Source organism: Platichthys flesus, chromosome 6 (genome assembly GCF_949316205.1).
Source record: "Platichthys flesus chromosome 6, fPlaFle2.1, whole genome shotgun sequence".
Lineage (NCBI taxonomy): Eukaryota > Metazoa > Chordata > Actinopteri > Pleuronectiformes > Pleuronectidae > Platichthys > Platichthys flesus.
This window is the reverse complement of record NC_084950.1, coordinates 172,501-195,347: the sequence shown is the minus strand read 5'-3', so window position 1 is coordinate 195,347 and position 22,847 is coordinate 172,501. Positions and strand designations below refer to the sequence as shown.

At 43.3% G+C, this 22,847-nt stretch overlaps 1 protein-coding gene and 1 long non-coding RNA gene across 2 annotated transcripts in view; one reads left to right on the top strand and one right to left on the bottom strand.

The window, feature by feature from the left end:
* Positions 1–226: 226 nt before the first annotated feature.
* The window catches only part of lamb1a (laminin, beta 1a), a 27,110-nt gene continuing 4,489 nt past the window's right edge, over positions 227–22,847 (bottom strand). The window contains exons 3-33 of the mRNA XM_062390682.1: positions 20,300–20,438; positions 20,035–20,108; positions 18,726–18,914; positions 18,579–18,642; positions 18,246–18,448; positions 17,927–18,047; positions 17,400–17,588; positions 16,989–17,165; positions 16,726–16,838; positions 16,287–16,366; positions 16,008–16,143; positions 15,201–15,359; positions 14,376–14,503; positions 12,900–13,020; positions 12,256–12,457; positions 11,151–11,294; positions 10,621–10,852; positions 10,150–10,313; positions 9,511–9,735; positions 8,904–9,118; positions 8,369–8,465; positions 7,036–7,405; positions 6,772–6,956; positions 5,803–6,044; positions 5,032–5,193; positions 4,817–4,961; positions 3,274–3,481; positions 2,977–3,118; positions 2,324–2,500; positions 2,020–2,179; positions 227–723 (exon numbers count right to left, since the gene is read on the bottom strand). Of these exons, the coding sequence (XP_062246666.1) occupies positions 584–723; positions 2,020–2,179; positions 2,324–2,500; positions 2,977–3,118; positions 3,274–3,481; positions 4,817–4,961; positions 5,032–5,193; positions 5,803–6,044; positions 6,772–6,956; positions 7,036–7,405; positions 8,369–8,465; positions 8,904–9,118; positions 9,511–9,735; positions 10,150–10,313; positions 10,621–10,852; positions 11,151–11,294; positions 12,256–12,457; positions 12,900–13,020; positions 14,376–14,503; positions 15,201–15,359; positions 16,008–16,143; positions 16,287–16,366; positions 16,726–16,838; positions 16,989–17,165; positions 17,400–17,588; positions 17,927–18,047; positions 18,246–18,448; positions 18,579–18,642; positions 18,726–18,914; positions 20,035–20,108; positions 20,300–20,438 (5,103 nt within the window). The 3' untranslated portion in view covers positions 227–583. The remainder of the gene's footprint in view (positions 724–2,019; positions 2,180–2,323; positions 2,501–2,976; positions 3,119–3,273; positions 3,482–4,816; positions 4,962–5,031; positions 5,194–5,802; positions 6,045–6,771; positions 6,957–7,035; positions 7,406–8,368; positions 8,466–8,903; positions 9,119–9,510; positions 9,736–10,149; positions 10,314–10,620; positions 10,853–11,150; positions 11,295–12,255; positions 12,458–12,899; positions 13,021–14,375; positions 14,504–15,200; positions 15,360–16,007; positions 16,144–16,286; positions 16,367–16,725; positions 16,839–16,988; positions 17,166–17,399; positions 17,589–17,926; positions 18,048–18,245; positions 18,449–18,578; positions 18,643–18,725; positions 18,915–20,034; positions 20,109–20,299; positions 20,439–22,847) is intronic.
* LOC133955708 (uncharacterized) lies at positions 9,621–10,545 on the top strand. Its single transcript, XR_009920900.1, has 2 exons — positions 9,621–9,711; positions 10,116–10,545. It is a non-coding gene; the product is annotated as an uncharacterized LOC133955708 (long non-coding RNA).

Sequence of the window (22,847 nt, the reverse complement as noted above, 5' to 3'; positions counted from 1 at the left end):
TTAGATTTGGAGTCATTTTCTTTGAAGCCTGAAAAGTCACCAGCATTTTGAATTACTGCTAGTATGGATTTCTCCAGGTGACTGTGAAAAATAATAAGGTCATCATATAATGCAATATGGTGATCAACTTGACCTGTGGTTATACCAGCTATGGCAAGAGAATCAATGGCCATTATAAGCCCCTTAAGCCCCCCCCCCCCCCCCATTTTCTTTATTGTTTTGGAATAAAGAAAATTCCAAAACATTGAATCATTACCAATTTCAAAAATTGTATACAAAATGAGTAAACTGAAACTGGGCTTTTGGTTAAATCAACTTTATTACATCCACAAGGAAATTGAACAGATAACATTTATTCAGTTTGATGAATTTTTGATTTTGTAAATGACCTGAAATTCAAATTCAATTAAATTTATCTTCCTAATTTATTTATTCTAATGAATTCAATAGAAAACGGCTAAATGTTTGTTATTTCTTATCTCTGAAATGTTTGGTCTGTGTGATCCACATCTCAAGCAGGTTTAAAATAGTTATCATATTGCTTTAATTCAGCTCAGATGGACTCTCAACTTGACCTTTGACCCTAGAACAGACAGGTACTGTAGACGGTGACCTTGTGGCTGATCTCTTGAAGCAGCTCTTTAACAGCAGCCTCCATTTCCACCAGCAGCTCAGCCTTCACCTCCAGAGTCTGTTGGTTTTCGTTGTATGACTTCTCCAGATCTGAAACAGTTCAAAGCGACTTCAAACACTGCATCTCTGTAGGAGTTAGGGTTAGGGTCAGAGTTAGGGTTAGGGTCAGAGTTAGGGTTAGGGTCAGAGATAGGGTTAGGGTTAGGTTATCCCTGCAGAGTGAAGCAATCACTGAAACTCAACCTGCCGTATTAAGGTCGGGCACAACATCTAGAACCCAACATTTGACGGAGGTAGAAGATCGGTTCTGAATCTGACTCTAACATTTTTTTCCTATTGATTTCTGAGAATTGCAATTCGAGATCAAATCCAGTTTTTTTAATTGAATTGTTGCCATAAAATAGATCGCTCCCCTGGTTTGCCACACAGATTCCTCAGGCTGAGTGGAGTTCCAGCTACGGGTTATCACATTTCCTTCACAACTCTGTATTTCCTGGTAATCTCCAAGATAAGCTACAAATCATAACTTGCATGCCAAATTGGTCTAATTGAATCACTCAGCAGTCTGTGGGGTTAAGATAATACAAATAGTTTAATCATGACGCTGGGCCTCATTCACTAACAGTGCATTCGTAAAAATCTGTGCTTAAACTGTGCGTAAGAACCTTTCAGAAATCTGGAATTCATTAATTAATGTTCTTCCCTAAATTTGTTGGCAGATACAAACACATTTAGATTTTCCTCAGACCATAGTGCGCATAAATGATGATGACTGGCTGTCATGGGAAATGTAAACAGACCCTTTTAACTAAATGAATAATATATTAAAACTCTATTTAAAGTCTTAAATAAACATGAAATAAGCCCTTTCATCCTCATGATTTATTGTCATAATTAAAATCTTCAACTATAACAGTTTACAATAGTATATAAGAATGTTCATATTGAAATTTACCAGTTTGGTCTTTTGTTAAATTGTTTATTGAACTAATTGACTGTATTCACCTGAAGTGTCTCCACTTAAGTACAGTACATAAACCTGTGTTCCCTAAATCACACACACACACACACACACACACACACACACACACACACACACACACACACACACACACACACACACACACACACACACACACACACACACACACACACACACGTCCTTATAAGGGGAAATAGAGGCGTGGCACGGTGCTAATTACAGTGAGGGGACACGCCTGTCGATTTAGAATGATTCTGATTTATCAAAACACGCATGACGGCCAGTCGGCTGCTGCGCATGTGTCATGAATCCGGGGGAGATTTTGCGAACGCACTTTGTTTCTGCAGAGATTAAGATCATTTCTGGTCACATGTTAGTGTGGTGTGATGTCAGAGTGATGTCACCTTTCAGCAGCTGCAGCTTGTCGCTGGCCTGCAACAACAACTGTTTGGCTTCCTGTTGCAGTGACACCGCCCTCTTCTTGGCATTAGCCACACCCCCTGCCTTGTTATCGATCAGCTGCCCCACTGTGGCGTACTTATCCTTCAGGTCGGACTCCAGGTCCTAAACACACACAGGTTCAGGGACATTGATTAACTTCAGGCTCCAAGAGAATTTTTCAATAGAAACAAAGACAACAAAGGAAATTGAAAATAATCTGGAGATGTGAGAGTGTCCTTCTCTAAACCATCTAACCAGTGGACATACCTTCTTCACCTCCTCTGCTATCTTTGTGATGCTTTCTGCATCCTGATTGGTCTGTTCAGAGCTCATAGTGACGTTCACAGCTTTGTGTATTAGTAATGTGACGCCCTGCTCCAGCCTCTGCAGCCTGTTGGTGGCGTTGTTCAGCTTCAGTTCTGCTTCTGTTGTCTCTGACTGCACCTGAAACCAACACAGACACAAATTGACTTCATGTTTCTGATGTGAGATCAAACATTGAACATTTCCATGATGTTAGTGATGAACAGACAGAATGATGCAGTCCCACATAGTTAGCACATGTCTTTGTGTTGATCTGAGCCTTTCTGTTAGCATTAGCATGAGATGTGGTCAGAGGATTCAGTGGAAAGAGACTTAGCAACAAGCTGCTGATCTGATGTCAGCGCTCCAGAGATTCACTGTTGTTCTAAGGCTCATTATCTCCATGTTAACACAAAGGTGCACAGACACATGAATAACAAGTTCACACTCTGCTCGTTCAGCACATGATTATTATTTTAAATAACAACACACCAAGCTGCAACCTCTTTGGTAACATTTCTTTTGACGATTAAAATATAAAAGTGTTTTGAAAACATTAAAAGCATGCAGCTCAGTTCCGGTGCTGAGCTGGTTAACAGAGAGTTGTAGTAACGGACCGTGGCCAGCAGGGTGTTGGTGTTCTGGATGTCGGCGGCCGCCTGCTGGATGGCGCTGCTGGCTGCGCTCTGAGCTCTCCGAGCTTCTTCCAGAGCTTTCTTCATCTTCTCTGCAGAGTCCTTCACCTCAGCTGCCTCCTCGCTGAGCAACAGAAGAAGTCAAGTGTTGGAGAGGTGAGAATCTTCCTTCACAACAAATGGAGTCACAGACCGAGGACAATGCTGAAACAGACAGATGGGATCTCATTTGTCCATCTGGGTTTCAAACACAGCTCTGGATGTACATGCAGGACTTACCTGGCGCGACGGGCCTGGTCCAGCAGGTTCTCAGCTCTCTGGATGTTGTCAGTACTCTGCTGCAGTATGGTCTCCACATGTCCCAGCTCTCCCACCTTCTGTCGGATCTCTTCTGTGAGGTTTTGCAGCTGTGCTGGCGTAGTCGGCATCTGCATCGCTAGAACCTCGTTAGCCACCAGCTCGATGCTCTCTAGGTCTGCGGCATCCTCTGAAACCACACAAACAGCTGGTTTGCTTCTCACCTCTCTGATCATCTGACCAAAACATATTTCTTTACATCCGTCAATCAGAAACAACTTCCTGATGGAGGAGATAGAAATGTGACTCTAAAGATACAGCACTTCTCTCTGATGAGCTTTTATCTGCATAATGGTTTTTAGATCCAACTGCAGCTTTAAGCAACTGTGTGTTTCTGAGATGAGGAGAAGTTTGACTTCCTCAGCTCTGACTAACATCCTGATCAAAAACCAGAGGAGCTCAAGAAACCAGGACCTTCACATCGAGGCCGAGCTGTGAGAGAAGATCAAATAAAGTCTGTCTTTGCCCGAATCGCTTTGTTTACTAATATAACATCTAACATATAGCAATATTAATATTTCAATGTTAACAAAACTCACAACGTAATATCCCTAACTGTTATTGATAACAGAGCTGCAATCAAAAAAGTAATTATATGTACAAACTTTAAGTTTTTGTTTTATTTGTTGGACCAGGCGGGAAGTGTGTGACATAAGCATTAAACAGGAAGTGTGTGACATAAGCGTTAAACAGGAAGTGTGTGACATAAGCGTTAAACAGGAAGTGTGTGACATAAGCGTTAAACAGGAAGTGTGTGACATAAGTGTTTAACAGGAAGTGTGTGACATAAGTGTTTAACAGGAAGTGTGTGACATAAGCGTTAAACAGAAAGTGTGTGACATAAGCGTTAAACAGGAAGTGTGTGACATAAGTGTTTAACAGGAAGTGTGTGACGTAAGCGTTAAACAGGAAGTGTGTGACGTAAGCGTTAAACAGGAAGTGTGTGACATAAGCGTTAAACAGGAAGTGTGTGACATAAGCGTTAAACAGGAAGTGTGTGACATAAGCGTTAAACAGGAAGTGTGTGACATAAGCTTTAAACAGAAAGTGTGTGACATAAGTGTTAAACAGGAAGTGTGTGACGTAAGCGTTAAACAGGAAGTGTGTGACATAAGTGTTTAACAGGAAGTGTGTGACGTAAGCGTTAAACAGGAAGTGTGTGACATAAGTGTTAAACAGGAAGTGTGTGACGTAAGCGTTAAACAGGAAGTGTGTGACATAAGTGTTAAACAGGAAGTGTGTGACATAAGTGTTAAACAGGAAGTGTGTGACGTAAGTGTCAAACAGGAAGTGTGAGACGTAAGTGTTAAACAGGAAGTGTGTGACATAAGTGTTAAACAGGAAGTGTGTGACATAAGCGTTTAACAGGAAGTGTGAGACGTAAGTGTTAAACAGGAAGTGTGTGACATAAGTGTTAAACAGGAAGTGTGTGACATAAGCGTTTAACAGGAAGTGTGTGACATACGTGTTAAAAAGTCTCTGATCTGTCTGATGAGACTTCTCAGCTCCTCGTTACTCTGGTCCACTTTGTGTTTGGTTCTGTTGGTCTTCATCAGGACGTCCTGAGCGCTCAGTTTCGCTTCATCTGCCTTCAGTTTGACTTCTGACACCTGTCGATAAACCAGAGGTGAGAAGATCCACAGGTCACCTGAGCAACAGACCAGAACCCGTCACACTCACCATCTTAGACAGTTTTTCCACTTCCCCGAAGGCACTGGTAATTTCCTGTTCTGACTCTTGAGTCTTCCTCCACGCAGCGTTGGCCGTCATAACCACGCCGTCACATCCTTCGCCGCCACAGCTGGTGCACAAATCCTGATCCGCTAATGGACTGCCACATGTCTATAAGAGCCAGACAGAATAGACCACATTAGTTGTTTAATTGTATATTGAGTAGGGCTGTCAAACGGTTAAAATTTTAATCAGATCAACCACAGGGTGGCTGTGATTAACCGAATTAATCACCATTTGAAAATGGCCGAAAAATTCAAATTTTCTATGTATATTGAAATGGAATGAAAGATGAATATATACATTTAACATTTGTTTTTTTATTGATGACAAGTCCAAATGATAGTTACTAAGATTAAAGAAAAAATTTAAATTAAATAAACTCAAACTTAAACCTACCACACCATAATTAGATGTGTGTGTCTCTTTGTCTCTGAGCAAACACAGGATGATGTGATTCCGAACATTGGGGCATCTTAGCCTTTGCTCTGGTTTTTTTCTTAAGCAAATATAAGATGTTTATATAACATTTATTTTGTTTAAATCAAACAAACAAAAGTAATTTTATTATCTAAATAGAAGAATTCTTCAGGAGATGGACTGCGTCAGTGATTGTGTCAATGATTAACATTTTTAATGTCTTTTGAATTCTTCATTTGAATCTAAAGATTTTTTTTCTGGGGGTCCGGTGCTCTGAGCTTTCAGGTTGTCATCTCCCACCTTATGGCTGATCTCTGATAGGTCCAGAGTCTGCAGCTCTCCAGCCAGGTCATCCAGTTTCTGAGCATGCTCCGTGTGCCTCCTCAGGAACTCCTCCCTGGTTTGGTTCAGTTTGTCCTCTGTGAGCTGCCGTAGCGCGGCAGAGGTCTCCACAGGGCTTCCAGCATCGATGGTGGAGGAGTTGGCTCGAGCTTCAGCCGCCTCAGAAACCAGGAAGTACTTTGTGATGCTGGCCGTCGCCCCTGGCAGCAGACAGGAAAAAAAAATGAGTGATCGTCAAAGAAAACATTAAACGTGAGACATGCCCCGCCCTTGACACGCCCACAATCAACCATAAATAGGGAATGAAATACTCCTGAATATTTAATGACCCAGGACCTGAAACTTTCGACACCGACACGGAGGAGCTTGTGAGAGAGGAAGAGGCTGAGCAGAGATTTTACTTTATCATTAATTGTTTACTATAGTCACAAATAAAATGAATGAATGTGAAAGAAAAAAAACAGTGGTCAGATATAAAGGTGGTGGCAAAAAGATAATCTCTTCACATTGAAGTGAAGAGATTATCTTTCTGATAATGTTTTATCTCCTGAATGTATTTTTATTTAACTGCAGGATGATTCAATTCAGAGACTAAAGAAACTGTGATAAGAATCAGAATCAGAAGTATTTTATTGCCAAGTAGGTTTACACCTACAAGGAATTTGCTCAGGTTATTGTTGCATACAATGAACATAGAAACATAAAACGCAATAAATACAACATGAATCTATAAAATGTATAACTGCACTATTTACTTTGTTTCACCCGTGAGACTCAAGTGTTCTGTGGACTCACACACGTGAACTGTCCCTTTACGTCCACCAGGGGGACACTGGGATTATCTCCATCGTGTCACGTGTTTATTTGTTTGTTTTTAAGCCCCGCCCCTTCACCTCACTCTTCTGTGCTTTGACCCCGCCTTCTTACCTGTGATGTCAGAGTTTTTGATGAACTCCACTTGATCCAGCAGCTCCTGAACCGTGCGCTCCAGTTTCTGAGCGTCTGATGTCACAGAGTCCAGTTTAGATTCTGCAGCCGAGTCCCGTTCCTCTGCCTCGACCAGAGTCTGTTCTGTGTGGCTCAACATCTGGCTCAGGGCCTTCATCAGGTCACTGAGCGTCAAACAGAGGTCAGACGTCAGTCTTAACTTAAACCTGCACTGCTCTCATCTCAGATGAACTATAATCTCACCTGGCCTGTTGGAGCAGGTGCTGGATCTCAGTGAGCGGTTGTGAAGCTGGGTTCTGGTTCAGGAGGACCCAGATGTCCGCGGCGCTCCTCTCGATGTTGTCGATGGACTTCCTGTACGGTCCGCTCACTCCACTTGCTTTGAGGGCATTGACCTTGTTAACAAGGCGGTGTGTCTGATTGGTCACCTGACCGATGACATTGTCCCATTCAGCAAAGCAACGGTGGCAGCGGAGGCAGTCTGGGAAAATTCCTGAGAATCCACGTGCGCACGTGTCACAACGTGGTCCGGCCACGCCCTCCACACAGACGCAGTGACCACTGACTTTGTTACACTGATGTTCAGAGACGCCACGAGGGTCGCAGTCACAGCCTGGGAACGAGAGTCTAGATCAATAACTTTAACACAGACACACACACACACAGTGAAAACATTGTACAGGAAAAGTCTGAGACAAACACTGCAACTTCCTGTTTAAGAAAACACATCTGGTGTGTGTTCGTCTGTGTGTAACATCTGGTTTGTATTAAAAACAGTTCAAACTTCATTCAGCCAAAGAAAAGAAGAACTAACCAGACAAAAAGACAAGACTGTCCTTGACTCTGATCTGGACTCTGTGCTCTGTCCTGGACTCTGATCGGGACTCTGTCCTGGACTCTGATCTGGACTCTGTGCTCTGTCCTGGACTCTGATCGGGACTCTGTCCTGGACTCTGATCTGGACTCTGTGCTCTGTCCTGGACTCTGATTTGGACTCTGATCCGGTTACTGATCTGATCTGGACTCTGGGGTCTGACCTAACCTGGACTCTATCCTGATCTAGACTCTGATCTGATCTTGACTGGTCTGATCTGAACTCTGATCTAGACTCTGATCTCGACTCTGACATGGACTCTGATCTGACCTGGACTCTAATCTGATCTGGACTCTATGCTCTGTCCTGGACTCTGATCTGGACTCTGTGCTCTGTCCTGGACTCTGATCGGGACTCAGTCTTGGACTCTGATCTGGACTCTGTGCTCTGTCCTGGACTCTGATTTGGACTCTGATCCGGTTACTGATCTGATCTGGACTCTGGGGTCTGACCTAACCTGGACTCTAATCTGATCTGGACTCTATGCTCTGTCCTGGACTCTGATCTGGTCACTGATCTGATCTGGACTCTGGGGTCTGACCTGATCTGGACTCTGACCTGGACTCTGGACTCTGATCTGGCTCTGGACTCTGGACTCTGACCTGATCTAGACTCTGGACTTTGGTCGAACTAAAAACGTGTCTTAGTATTACACCTGCTGACGACCTTTGACCTCTCAGTGAGTTGACACAGGGAACGTACCGTGACATTTGACCTCTGGATCTCCCCAGAACAGCTCTCGACACTCGCTGCAGGTTCTCCCTCCGAAGCCGGGGCGACAGGAACACTGACCACTGATCTGAGAACCGGACAAACGTGAAACACGTAATTTAGAGAAACACGTCTGCTGCACATCAACATGAGGCCACACTGACATTATAGAGTGTAGATATAGATATAGATATAGAAATATAGAAATGTTATAGAAATGTTTCTGTATCTGAACCCGATTAGATTCTGTCAAACATCACATGAAGTTTTACATATCTGCATTTTTTATAAAGAAAAATGAATGAATGTTTTGACAATGTGACTTAAACACGTGTTTATAGAAGCTGATCTGGAGAGAGAGATTTCTGATGTGTAGTCAAACACAAACACACACGGGAGTGAATCACAAGCATCTGTTTGGTCTTTAATCTTTTCATTGTTTTTGTGAGTCTGAAATAGTTCAAAGGATAATTCCAACTTCTTAATGTTATTATAATGGTATAAATAAAAATGGGTGTTTCCTCACCTCGTTGCAGGACGTCCCGTACGAGTGTTCGGATTCACAGTCGCAGAGCTGACAGCCGCGGCCGCTCGCCATGTTCCAGGTGTCCGGGGCACAGCGGTCGCAGTGTTGACCAATCACGTTCAAGAGACAGTGACACTGACCGCTGCTGCCGTCACAGTGACAGTCACCGGACGCACAGCTGGAGCTGTCGCTGCCGAGCTTGTTACAAACACACTCTGGAAAAGAAAGCATCAGGACTGAGATTCAGTTCACGAGCTTCATTCAAGATTGAAATCAGAGTTTCAATTTAAATGTCTCAATATTTAAATCCAAGTTTCAAACAAGAATTTCTCAGATTTAAAAATCAGAGTTTCAATCAAGATTTCATAGAGATTTAAGAGGTTCAGTGAAAGATTTCATTCTAGTTCATTAGGGTTAGGGTTATGTGATTTATCAAGATCTGGATTTGAATCTGGTTATTCAAATTATGGTAAATCCTAAATCCCAAAATTTAACATTTCAATATGATTTTCAGGTTTGGTTTGACTAAAGATGTATTTCAATGATTGGTTCCTCAGATCAAAGAGGATGGATGTTGATGGTTTCCCAGTAAAACCAGTGGACTCACTTCTGCAGTCCTGCAGCAGCGCGTTGCCATAGTAACCCAGTTTGCAGCTCTGGCAGGCGACGCCCTCGCTGTGGAACCGGCAGAGCAGACACTCGCCGGTCTGAGCGTCACATGACCCCGGTTCCGACATGTCGATGTTGTTGTTGCACTGACACGGTCGACACTGCCCCCCCACCTCATCAGGGTTTCCATAGTAACCAGGTGAGCACCCATCGCAGCGAGCACCTGAGGATGAGAAAGGGTCAGGGTCAGGGTCAGTTCAGGGTCAGGGTCAGGGTCAGAGTCAGGGTCAGGGTCAGAGTCAGAGTCAGGGTCAGAGTCAGAGTCAGGGTCAGTTTTGAACTTGTGTTTTGATAGCTTTAGAATGGTATTTCCTCTTCCTATTCATAACAGGGACTTTGTTTTTGACCAGTTTTATACACAGTCGCTGAGTGAATGGAATGAATTTAAATAAATAAATATAACTTCCTGTCTCAGCTGAATATTTTCTCTGCTTAAGTTTAAAGATGAAACATGAGAACGTTTTGTCTCAAATGTTCTGAACTCACATTCCTGCTGTGTTATCATCAAAGTGAATCTCAGAGCATCTTCTCTGGTTTAATCAGAAACTTCAAACCGGTTCTGGAGATATAATGTTACCTCTGTATCCGGTGCTGCAGACACAGATCGCCTGCTGGGAGTCGTCACTTCGGTAACAGCTTCCTGCAAACTGCCGCCGGCTGCTGGGGCCATCGGGACACATGCAGGGCCGACAGTGGTCACCTGACCCCAGCATGGGGTCACCATAGAAGCCGTCTAGACACCTTTAGACATGAGAGGAAGTGAAGAGGACAACAAAGAAGTCAACATTCTCTGTTTTTATTCAGTGTGTGAGGGAATATTCCACCGACAGGTGTCTCACTGCTGCGACCTGGACAAACAGGGAGTTTGCTTCACAGCAGATAGACACAGGAGGATTTCATGTCTTTTTTTTCATATTATGTTTTACATTGTGTAAACTCAGCAGAGCTTACTATTAAAAAGACTCAAAGTCTACTCCAGTCTGAGAATTTCATTATTTCAAATCTCAGGATGAATTCCCATCACATATGTAGAGGTTCTAACCCGTACCTGTCACAGCTGTGTCCAGTGCTGTGGTCCCTGCAGCTGATGCAGGATCCAGTGTTGGGGTCGCAGTCGTCAGCGTGGCCATTGCATGGGCAGGTCCGACAGGTAGGAAACCCCCAGTGACCCGGCAGGCAGCGATCACACTGTCGACCATACGCACCGGCAGCGCAGACACACTGACCGCTGAGCTGATCACAAAATGGATTCTGTGAACCTTGAGGGTCACATGCACATTCTGCAGAAATAATAGAACGAAAAATGCATTAAATGATGCAGAAAATTCTCTGAGCTTTTATTGAAACAAATCGGGATAGAACTTGACATAAAAAAAAAAACTAAAATTATGCTTCTAAACTTTGTTTAAATTGTTGTGAAACATGATCAAATATTACAGGAAACATATGTATTTATATTTACTATACTTTCGACATGAAGTAGTATATATACATCTACAGTACGTTCTATGAGGAGTATATGTATATTTAATATATTTCTTCATATGTACATATCAGTATGGATGGGGTCAGTCTTACCTCTGCAGCCGTTGGGTCCGAACTGGAATGTGGCCGGAGCACAAATGTCACAGTTTCTTCCGACCACATGGGGGCGACACTGACATTGACCCCCACTGGGGACACACACGGTGCTGAGGGAGCCCTGAAGGTCACACTGGCATTCTGGGAAAACGATTCCAACACAGGGCATGTTCAAAAGCAACATCAACAATGGAAGAATTAACCTTGACACAGACAAATTAATGAGCTGGGACATTTTAAGAACGTCTGAGGAATGTGAAGAGGAAGAAACCAGTCGAGTCTCGTAGACATGAAGCTGCTGAGTGAAGAACAAGAAGAAGAACAAGAACAAGAAGAAGAAGAAGAACAACAAGAAGAAGAACAAAAGCAAGAAGAAGAAGAAGGGCATCAAAATCACTTTTCACTGTTGTTTCAAGGAATTGATAAGAGAAAATGAGTCATGATTTCTCTTTGATCTGTGATCATGTTCTGTGTGAATTTATCTCTTATGATATTTTGATCAGATTAATCAAACCTGTGATCACAGACAAACACAACCTGTAAAATAATGTAGAAATGATTTTACCACATTTCAGTCAATACAAGCAAATCAATACAACCATTGGAGAACAGCGTGTAACATTTGACTTGATGTAAATCAACTGGAAATACAGTGAGTACAACACACAGATCCCAGAATGCATCAGGCAATGGAATTTAAAAACATCTGCTGCTTTGAACCAACTTGTGGCAGTTGACCACGGGGCTCTCCCACAAACAGCCAAAGACACAAGTGACGCTTTTTAGTCTCTTGTATTCTTAACTCTAAACATTTAACTTATCTTTGCCCAGTGTCTCGTGAAGTGTCTCAGCACACGTGTCCCACACGGTTCAGTTCTGAGGGACTGTCTTGTGTCTCTGGGTCGCTGTCACAGCTCTAGCAGCTCCCTGGCGGCCTTGTGAATCCAGGGAGAGGGGATTGGCCTAACCCTAACCCTAACCCTAACTAGTCTCAGCTGTGCCAATCTCTTCTCCCTGGTTCACCTCGAGGTGCTCTCTGAGCCACCTCCACTAAACTTTATTTAGACAGTGTGGGATTATTAAGGAAGAGGGACTGGCATACCTCTAGCTCCCTGGTGCAACATGGCGGAGATGCTGAAGATGAAGTTTCTGCAGATATCTGTCATTGGTGTCTTGACAACGCTCTGGCTATTTTCTAAACAACGATAACGCTGGAAAATATCCCAGCCGCTGTTTCCACTGGAGTCTCCTCCCTCGGAGGCTGTGAAGATCTCCAGGTTTTTACAGTGCGGCATCAACACGATCTGAGGGGGAAGAAACCACAAAGTTTGAATTCCAACCTCCGTGATTGTTCATATGAAAGTTACTGAGGACACATCACTAACAGACGTACTCTAAACTGCATATTCTAAGATCCTATACGAATATATACTTTTTTATACTATATTCTGAGCTCTGTTTTCGGGAGTAAACTCTCACAGTAATGGAGTTAATTTACACTGATGCTAACAACTCTTGTCCCATCAGGAAATTCGATGTCTCTCATTTTGCTGTGAAAAGCTGAATTCAGATATAACTGAATTAGTCAGGACACCAGCTAGATCAAGAAGAATCAGGGAGTTACGTCTGATCCATTAATCATTATATTAAATACATTATCAAGAAAGAATTTTGTCTGTGTAACAATATATATACAATATGTATGTCTACGTAAAATGACACATTCAATTTGTAGAGTTTTCTCACCGAGTCGATGAGTGTGTACGGAGACTGGACGTCACTGACGGCTGAGTACCGAGGCAGACTGAGGCGCACGGTGTAGTTCAGATGAGATTCAAAACAAACTGGTCTGGGGAGAACCACATACCTGAGGACACAGAGTTTGTATAAGTTCATAAAAGATCAGGTTCAGGAAAGATAACGATTTCAGATCCTCTCTCATGCTTCAAGTCAGCGTTGATCTTTTTGATATTCAATCAGATGAAAATACTGGAATTCTGATTCTCCTCCTCACCTTCAAGGCCCCTAATAATATAGCGCCTTTTTACCTTAACACTGTTAGTACCTTATCAACCCACTAGAGCACTGCGCTCCCAGAACTCAGGCTGTCGTCCCTAAAGTCTCTAAAAGTAGAGGAGGAGCCAGAGCTTTCAGCCATCAAGCCCCTCGGCTGTGGAATCATCTACCACTTTCAGTTCGGGAGGCAGACACCATCTGTTCGTTTAAGAGTAGGCTCAAAACCTTCCTTTTTGATAAAGCTTATAGTTAGAGCTAATTAGTGCGGCTGAACGTTACTTGTTCTATGTTTTAAAATAGGAAGCGTTTATTCTAAAAAGGCATAGAGGTACTGATGTCAGGTCTACTGAGTGGATCGTTCTACCATACAAACCAGTAGCCAGTCAGATTTACCTTGAGCCTTAGTGTAGCCTCAAGTTCGGCCTGTATCATTGATTACAAGGTAAAAACCCCTGATGACGCTAAGACGCAAAGGAATTTAACATGACACACGGAGCTTCTCCTTCCAGCTTCTCCTTCCTCTTCTCCATCCCTATCCCCCTTCCCCGGAATCCCTTTGCTTTATCACCCGCAGATCCAGGGCCTCTGTGGCGGTTTGTGGATCGCGCACCGGGGGTCGCGGTGTTGGATCTAGTGTGGTGGATTCTGAGTCATGTGGGCTGATCGCAGTGCTGGTGGCGGACCCTGTGTCACGTTGGCATCGGGTACGGGCATTGGACCAGGACCGCGGCGGCGGCTCGTGGTGTGCGGCGGTGGACGGTGACTGGAGTGGCGTCTGGTCTGGATGGTGGATCGTGGTCCTGCTGGTTGCTGACCATGGACTGTGATTGCAGCGGGACTGCTTGGCATGTCATGTTGGGGTTCACCTTCGGGATGTCTACCCTCATCAATGCTGCTAGAGACTTTAATCCTGATGATGTTTCCTTCACTTGACATCTGTTGACTTGTGTCCGTCCTGGGAGACGGGTCCTCACATGTGTCTCTGAGGTTTCTATGTATTTGTACCTGTTAAAAGGTTTTTAGTAGTTTGTCCTGACTCTTGTTGAGGGTGAAGGACAGAGGACGTCTCACCCTGTTAAAGCCCTATGAGACGAATTGTGATTTGTGAATATGGGCTATACAAATAAAATTTGATTGATAGATTGATTGATATGTTCACAGCTGCTCTGTCTTACTTTTTCCTGGGTCGTTAGTTTTGAATTTTACCGTGAGCCAGGATGAAGTGAAATCATCTGGTTGTCCTCATCAGGTACAGTATTAATACAGCGGCTGTCTGCTGTGATTGGCCCAGGCCTCATCACTGTCATCAGAACTTCCTCCCATTGGTCAGGCAGCTGCAGAACCAACAAACACATCAGACGTCATCATTTTATTAACTTTCTTATTTATTTACTTCTCTTTATTCAAATCACTTTCATTTAACTACCGATCTACACTCAATAACCCATAATGCACTATTCTTCCCAAAATAACACCGTGGCCAGTCTGGTACAAACACAATTAAAAGACAAGGATCGCCGTCTCATTCGCTCTGCAGCACAAAAACAAATGATTCTATATATACTATACACCAGGAACTCCAAAGAACTCTATGAGGACCTTCACAATACAATTGTGGTGAAGTGTAGATGATAGTATCTATAAGTTAGGAAAATGTCACCATCCATCTGAGTAATCTGCTGCTGATACCAAGTCTGATTTCAAACCTCATTCTTTGATCCTTGTTGTTGTTGTTGTTTTTTGTGATAATGACAGTGATCGTTGGTCAACAGTAAAACAGTCAGATTTAGACGGTTGCTCCACACAGTTCTTAAACGGAACATGAAATCAAATCGAATATAATAAAATATAATTAAGTAAAATTAAAAAACACCCACCAATAAAACACTAAACCATTAACAAACAAATCTATCATCCAAAATATATACAATTTTGGATGATAGATATATATGTGTTATACATATATATATATATATATATGTATAACACATAGATACAACACAAGGTGGGGCTACACCTTGCAGACCTTACCTGCGGTTCATAGCGGATGATGATGTCATACTCCATGGAGTGAGGGATGTTCTCCACTGAAAACTCCAGGAAGGCCCCCTCAGGGACATTGACCAGGCCAACGCCCGTCCAGGTGGGACTGCGGTCCTGAGGGTGGGGCCTCGGCACCACCATCACCCCCTGCAGAGGAAAGATGAAAGCATGAAATGAACTTTGACCGTCTCACATGTTGTGTTTCACTGTGTTGTATTAAATAGAAAACCAGGGAACCTTTTTAAATCAGGAAAAGGAAAATACTTTATATTCATAAAATAGATACACAAACATTTATGTTCAAGGAACTTCTTGTCAAATCCATGTGTTGACCTTTGAGAGTTCAGAAAAAATCTATAATAAAAGGGAATGTACTAGATGTGAAAATCAGTCTCCTACAGCATCAGAGAGATAAGATCTGTTTGAGTTGTAGTCGAACCGACGGAATAGAGTATACACACACATATATATATATATATATAGAGAGAGAGAGAGAGAGAGAGACCAGTGTCAATGGCAAAATTATGATGAATACATCGTTAAATTGGATAATTTATAGTTGAAATATAGCAGATGGCAGCAACGGAATTATTTTGAACAGTCCAGAAATAAAGCTTTTTCTGGACAAAGATCCGCCACAAAAAAGCAGCAGGACTTTAAACTGGAGATTTCTCACATTAAAGACAGGGTTGGTAATCCTGGAAGGTCATGAGCAAGTTAAAAAGTGCTTCATCCAAGTCACCAACCCAACACTTTCAGCTGATCAAAAGGTCAAAAGATCAAAAAGTGACTCACGGGTCCAAGATTGGCGTCTTCGGCCTCGAAGGTGTAGTGATCCAGAGCGATGAAGTAAAATCCAGACTCCACCTGATCGCAGCGACGACCAAACATGTGATCTCTGCAGCTGCACTGACCAGAGCCCTGATCGCACCTTCAACAACACAGGAAGTAGAACATGTCGATTTAAACTTCATCACCACCACCTCACATCCACTTCTATCAGTCAATAAAGGTGGATGTGATGGGTGCTCACAATCACTCTCACCAGAAGTAGTTATTTGAACACAAACTCACTGGTTGTTGAATGCTCCTCCGAGGTCACAGTCACATGGTCTGCAGCCGTCCATATCATTACTGAGGCCCCAGTGCTCCAACTGACACACACACACACACACACACACACACACACACACACACACACACACACACACACACACACACACACACACACACACACACACACACACACACACACACACACACACACACACACACACACACACACACACACACACGAGATTAGCAGATGTACATTTTAGATTTTACCGTCTCTCCTCAGTTCAGGGTTCTGTGATAAACTGATTTATTCAACGTTTCCTGTATTTCATTTAATATGAATATTTCAACAAATTAAAACAAAGTAATATTGAGTCAAACTTCTCATCTGATCGCACTCACTGACTTTTACATCATGTTTTATTAGACCCTGACGCTGTGTGACATGAACACTCACCACACACTGGTCACAGTCTCTGCCAATCACCAGACGTTTACAGAAACAACTTCCTGTTTCACTGTCACAGGGATTTCCTCCTGGAACTGTTCCTACAGGGCTGCAGGTACATGCTGCAGCAAGAAGAACCAGCCGTCAACATAAGCACCAATACCACTGATACTACACACTAATAATAACACAACATTGTGTGTGTGTGTTTTTCTGAATCTGTGTGTGTGTGTTTTGTGAGGCTGTGTCCAGGTGTTGTCAACACTTCATACCTGAACACCCGTCCGGTGTGTCACTCAGTCCGTGATGCGCCTGTTTGCAGCGCTCGCAGCGCTCTCCCTCCACGTTGACTTTACAGCGACACTGACCGGCGATAAGACCGGTCCTCACATCGGTCATCTGGTCACATGATCCCCCATTCAAAGAACCCACAGGGTCACAGCTACAGGCTACAGAGACACACACAGGACAAATAGGGTTGTGTTCACACTCTCAGTTTGTTTGTTTTTCGTGAAAAGACGATTTCCGTAATGTTCATTAAAAATCTGTTTGAATTCTATATAATAATGAAGGATAATGAAGGGTCATAGATTTACAACACAACCCATCACACTAATCACATATCAGATGGTCAGGGCCTGAGAGTCAGAGGTCAAGGGTTAAGGATTCAAGGTTTCACTCACGATGGCAGATGTTGGGGTCCCTCACATCTCTCTCTGGATGTTGGTAGTAGAACGGTTTACACTGCTCACAGTTGTGTCCAGCTGTGTTGTGCTGACAGTCGTCACAGACCCCCCCGCTGACATTTCCCGAAGCCACGAACACGGCCATGTCGAAGTGGCATGAGTCAGAGTGCTGGTTACAGTTACACTCTACATACACGGCAGAAGAAGAAGAAGAAGAAGAAGAAGAAGAAGAAGAAGAAAAAGAGATTGAGTCAGATGATGCTGATATGTCATGTTCACTGAAAAACCAAAAAGTTACAAGCAGCTGTTCTGGACTGAAGGCGTTGACAAATAAATCTACATTTAAATCTTCATTGTATTTCTTGACTGTTTCAGGGGCGAGCCAAATCAGTACTGACCAGCTGAGACCAGACGAAACCAGTAGACTAGAACATATCAGTAAATCCAGCAGAAACCACGTCCCGGTAAAAACCAGCAGGGACTTTTAGAAGCTGTTAGACCAGTAGAGACCAGTAAAGACTTACTCTTGCAGGCGTTAGTATTGCGGCCCTCTGCTGGTCCCCAGGGAAGATCGTGGTAGAAATCCTGACACAGTTCACAGTTCAGACCTTTAGTGTTGTGGTTACACCTGCAGTGACCATGAACCTGCAGACAGGAAATGAAAAACAGGAGATTATTATCATGTATCACTAACACCTGGTTCGTCTCTCATCCAGGTGTTGTTAGCATCTCATTAAATGTCTCGTTAACGTCTTGTTACCATCCTGCGGTTTAACAACTAAAAACCTCCAGCCTGTTGATCCTGCCTTGAGACAAACACCCTATGAGCTCTCCAGGACTCACCATGTCTTCCCGGGTCTGTCCATCATCGTGGATGGGGGCACACTCAGAGGCGTGTCCATAGCAGAAGCAGTTTCCTCGGACGACCATGTCGTAGATGGCGTAGTAATACTTCTCTTTGATCTCCATACGAGAGTCCAGTAGATTGTCTCCAAGTGTGTGCAGCTTGGTGAGCTTCACTCGCAGGTTAGTGATCTTTAACATGTCTGAAAATAATCATCAGTATCTGGTCAACAAGTCATCAATAAGATCAATAACTGATTCATAACAGATGGATATCTGATCAATAAACCTGGCAGTTATTGATGACTTATTGTCTGGTGAGAGGAAACATACTCTGGATTTTAGCGCTGTAAGGGTCGTTGATCCTGAACACCGGATCCAGAACTCGGAAAATAACCTAAAAAATAATCACAGCAAATAATTATCAATATTGACATTAATACTTAAAGTACTGCGGTAAGCATAACAGAGTACTAATACCTCTCCCTCAGTGGATGGCTCAATGTCGGAGTAACGTGAGTCACACATGACATCATCAACCTTCTGCATTGGACCGCGGGAAATGGAGGAAAAAGATGTTTCGCAGTCGTACGCGAAATAACGATAAACGTTCCACGTCTTCCCGAAGTCCGCTGATCGCTCAATCACCATGGCAGCAGGACGAAACGTCTACGAACAAAAAAACAAAACTGATCATTCACATAAATGTAATTTAATAAGTAATCAAATGTATTGTTTATGCATCACTCATGACATTCACATACTTTGTATGTAATACATGCATCTGAGCTGCAGCCAGTTTGCAGCTACTTAGAATAGCCTTGCAGCTCATTCTGTAAAAATGAGGTGTTGACATTGTGATAAAAAGAGGACAAGTGTGTTTGTGACTTTGAAAGAAATTTTCAGGTGTTGTCCAGATGTTGTGTTTTTAATTTGGTAAATATTCCTACCACAGCTATGCAGATGAAACCAAACTAAATTTTTTTCCCTGATCTGAAACACTCGGCATCATGAATCTCTGTCTGACTGACTGACATCCAACGACTTTTACTTCAATGGAAAGGCTCCTCCCACCCACGACCTGACTATTACCCCCCCCCCCCCCCCCCAAGAATGCTAGGAACCTGGGTTCTTGACTCTCGACAGTCGACTCTCCCTCATGCCAACAGTACTGCAACATCACGTTCCTGCAGTTTCATGCAGAACAACATCAGGAGATTTTCTCCTGGTCCAGGCTCTTCTCATCTCACACCTAGACTACTGCCCCCCCTCCTGGCAGGTCGACCTGTTGCTGCCCTCCGACCTCTGCAGCTCATCCAGAAACCAGCAGCTCCACTGGTTTTTACCCTGAGTTCACTCAAACTCCTCTGCTCCCTTCACTGGTTAACAGTGGCTGCCTGCATCCTTTTAAAAACAATAGTACTTGGTACTGTGCTGTGAACGGAACGGGACCCAGTCCACATCCAGGACCTGGTCCAACCTTACAGCCTGTCCACTCTGCATCGGCCTATCAGCTGCTCCCTCACTGTGAGGGACAGTTTCCTGTCCTGACTTCTAAACGTGAAACCAGCTCCACATGGACATGAGGACACAAAGTCTACACATCTTCCTCCAGACTAAAGACACATCTCTTCAGACTAAACCTTGGTTAAGAAGATAATGTAATCTTCATCTTTGGTGTTTTTATATATATATACTGACTCATTACACATTCTTTAAAATCTCTTTCATATTGAAACTATCTCAGTGCACAGTTACCCAGAATCCCCAGCTGTGTATAGGAACTAACCTTGAAGGTCATGATGAGGTGAGTGAAGTGGAACTCTGCCTCCAGATCCAGCTGAATTGTGACGTTCTCCTGACCTGCGACAGAACCACAAAACGTTTCTGATGATCGGAACCGACCCAAAATACAACAGGCTCTGGATCTGACCTGGAGCTCATGTTTGAAAACAGCTTTGGTTTGTTTTGGTTGTTCTGCTTATCAGATTAATCTTCACAAGTAAGAGGTGAAGAAATTCTCTATTTCTTCACCTCTTACTTCTGTTACTCACCGTTTTCAGACTGCCACCACGTCTTCAGTCTGTTCGGAGCAAACGTAGTCACGACATTCTCGACACGATGGCTGTGTGTCTGATCAGCCAGCTCGTCATAGAGCGCCGCTGAGTCGCAGGCAAAACACTTCTTCTCTTCCTGATGAGTCAGAGAGAGAGAGAGAGAGAGAGAGAGAGAGTGAGACAGACAGAGAGAGACATGTCGATATCCTGCTGAATATTTACGAGCATAAGTCATCTGCATATGCTGATCATTTTAAACACACTCCAGAGTTTTAACGGAGCTCAAAACGGTTTCGGTGACATTCTGAAGATACTGTTGACTAATTGGGACTTCCAATATGCACCACTAATGATTCAAATCAGATTTCAAGCTTTGATAGTTTTAACAATAATGAATAAAACCTTCTTTAGGGTTTTTGTCTCCAAACAGTCGTAATAAAATGCCTGTGAGCACTTCTATGAATTTTTAAACAGAAGCTTCAACAAGTGAGATATCAGAAAAGATCACAGGGCTGATTGAACAACTTTAAAAAAAATTAAAATTCCCCGGAATCCCTTTGCTTTATCACCCGCAGATCCAGGGCCTCTGTGGCCGCACCATGGATTACGGTTTGTGGATCGCGCACCGGGGGTCGCGGTGTTGGATCCAGTGTGGCGGATTCTGAGTCATGTGGGCTGATCGTGGTGCTGGTGGCGGACCCTGTGTCGCGTTGGCATTGGGCACGGGCGGTGGACCAGGACCGCAGTGGTGGCTTGTGATGGGTCCTCCTGGTGGGCGGCGGTGGACGGTGACTGAGGACTGAAGTGGCGTCTGGCTTGGATTGTGGATCGTGTTCTAGATGGTTGCTGAGCATGGACTGTGCTTCATCAATGCTGCTAGAGACTTTGATTATTGATGATGTTCTCCTGCACGTGGCATCTATTGCACTTCTGTCCGTCCTGGGAGAGGGATCCCTCACATGTGGCTCTCTCTGAGGTTTCTACATATTTTTACCCTGTTAAAAGGGTTTTTTGTAGTTTTTCCTTACTCTTGCTGAGGGTTAAGGACAGAGGATGTCACACCCTGTTAAAGCCCTATGAGATGAATTGTAATTTGTGAATATGGGCTATACAAATAAAATTTGATTGATTGATTGATTGAAAATTATGTTTAATAATCATAATGATAAGGTCTGGCCATAGGCAGTAAGTTATCTCTAACATGTGTACCAGTGTATTGTCTCTGTTTGTTATGGACAAACACTCCTGAGGCTCCATGAGGCAGCGTGAGGTTCTGCCTGGTACCTGTCTTCAATTAAAATCCCAACCAATGAATAATTATTTTTCACTGTCACACTTTTTAATTACTTAATCTAAAACATCTAAAAAAGCTTTTCACTCCCACAACTTGATTATACACTTTGAGAAACACCATTCTTACATTTTCATATGCAGCTGCAACAGACCACCTTCAATGACTTCTTCAGTCTCAACAGATTGAGGAATAAAACTCCCGTCAGCCTCATTATCTGTTGTAGTGTTATAATATCTAACTTTTTAAGAGAACACAGCTTGAAGAGAGACGCCCTTCACCAACCATTCCTTTCTATATTCAACCATCAACTGCCTATTCCTATGTCCCCAATAACACAGAAGAAAATACGTAAAGCAATAAGCAAGGAACAAACTAGGAATACATAGAAAACGCTAATAAACCTATTAATTATCTCCTAGCTGCTTTTAGACCCTGAGAACTCTTTGAGACGGTGAGGCTCTTGGACTGTGAAAACGATCTCCTGAAAAGACTGACAGAATCTAAGAGGGGCTCAAAATTAGGGAACACACAAACGTTAGCATTTCTTGTCCCTTTAGTGTCCTGTGGGACCTGTTAAAGGCCTGTGAGAGAGTAACAACTGTTTTTATGAGCACATGTCTGAGAGGAGGCCAGAGACACACTCACTCTCATCTGACTAAAGGAGAAGGTTTTAAATAAAACTGACACACAAGACATTAGATTTCCTGTTCTTACCATTATCTCTGGAAGAATCATAATATATCAGCATCTCACTTTCCTGCACCTAAAACATTCTCAGTGTGACATCTGTGTCCCAGTCTACTCTGTTCATTGGGCTCCGCTACAACCGGCCCAGCCGGAGCGGGTAGGCTAAACTAAGCTGAAATCTTCCAGAGGCAGTTTAGACTGGGACAAACTGGGTGAGCTTCTGCACCTCCACACTTTAAAGTCCGAGGGGGCATGACTCCAGCTAAACCTGCACAACAACAAACCTGCCAGCAAGCAAAGATGAAAGAAAAAAGAGGAAACACTTGGACGCACCACAACTTTCACCGTCTTCCACTCCCAGCATGCACTCAGACAGAGAGAGACAGACAGACAGGGTGGGGGTGGGGGGCAGTGAAGGGATAAGGAGGAGGGGAATTCTTTTAATTCCACTGCTGCTGTGGACATTAGTGGAAGTTTGAGGACGTTAGTGTTCTTCATCTCAACATTTTCCATGAAGTTACAAACTGGTTCTTGTCATGTAGTGAATCCTGTTGTTGTGTTGAT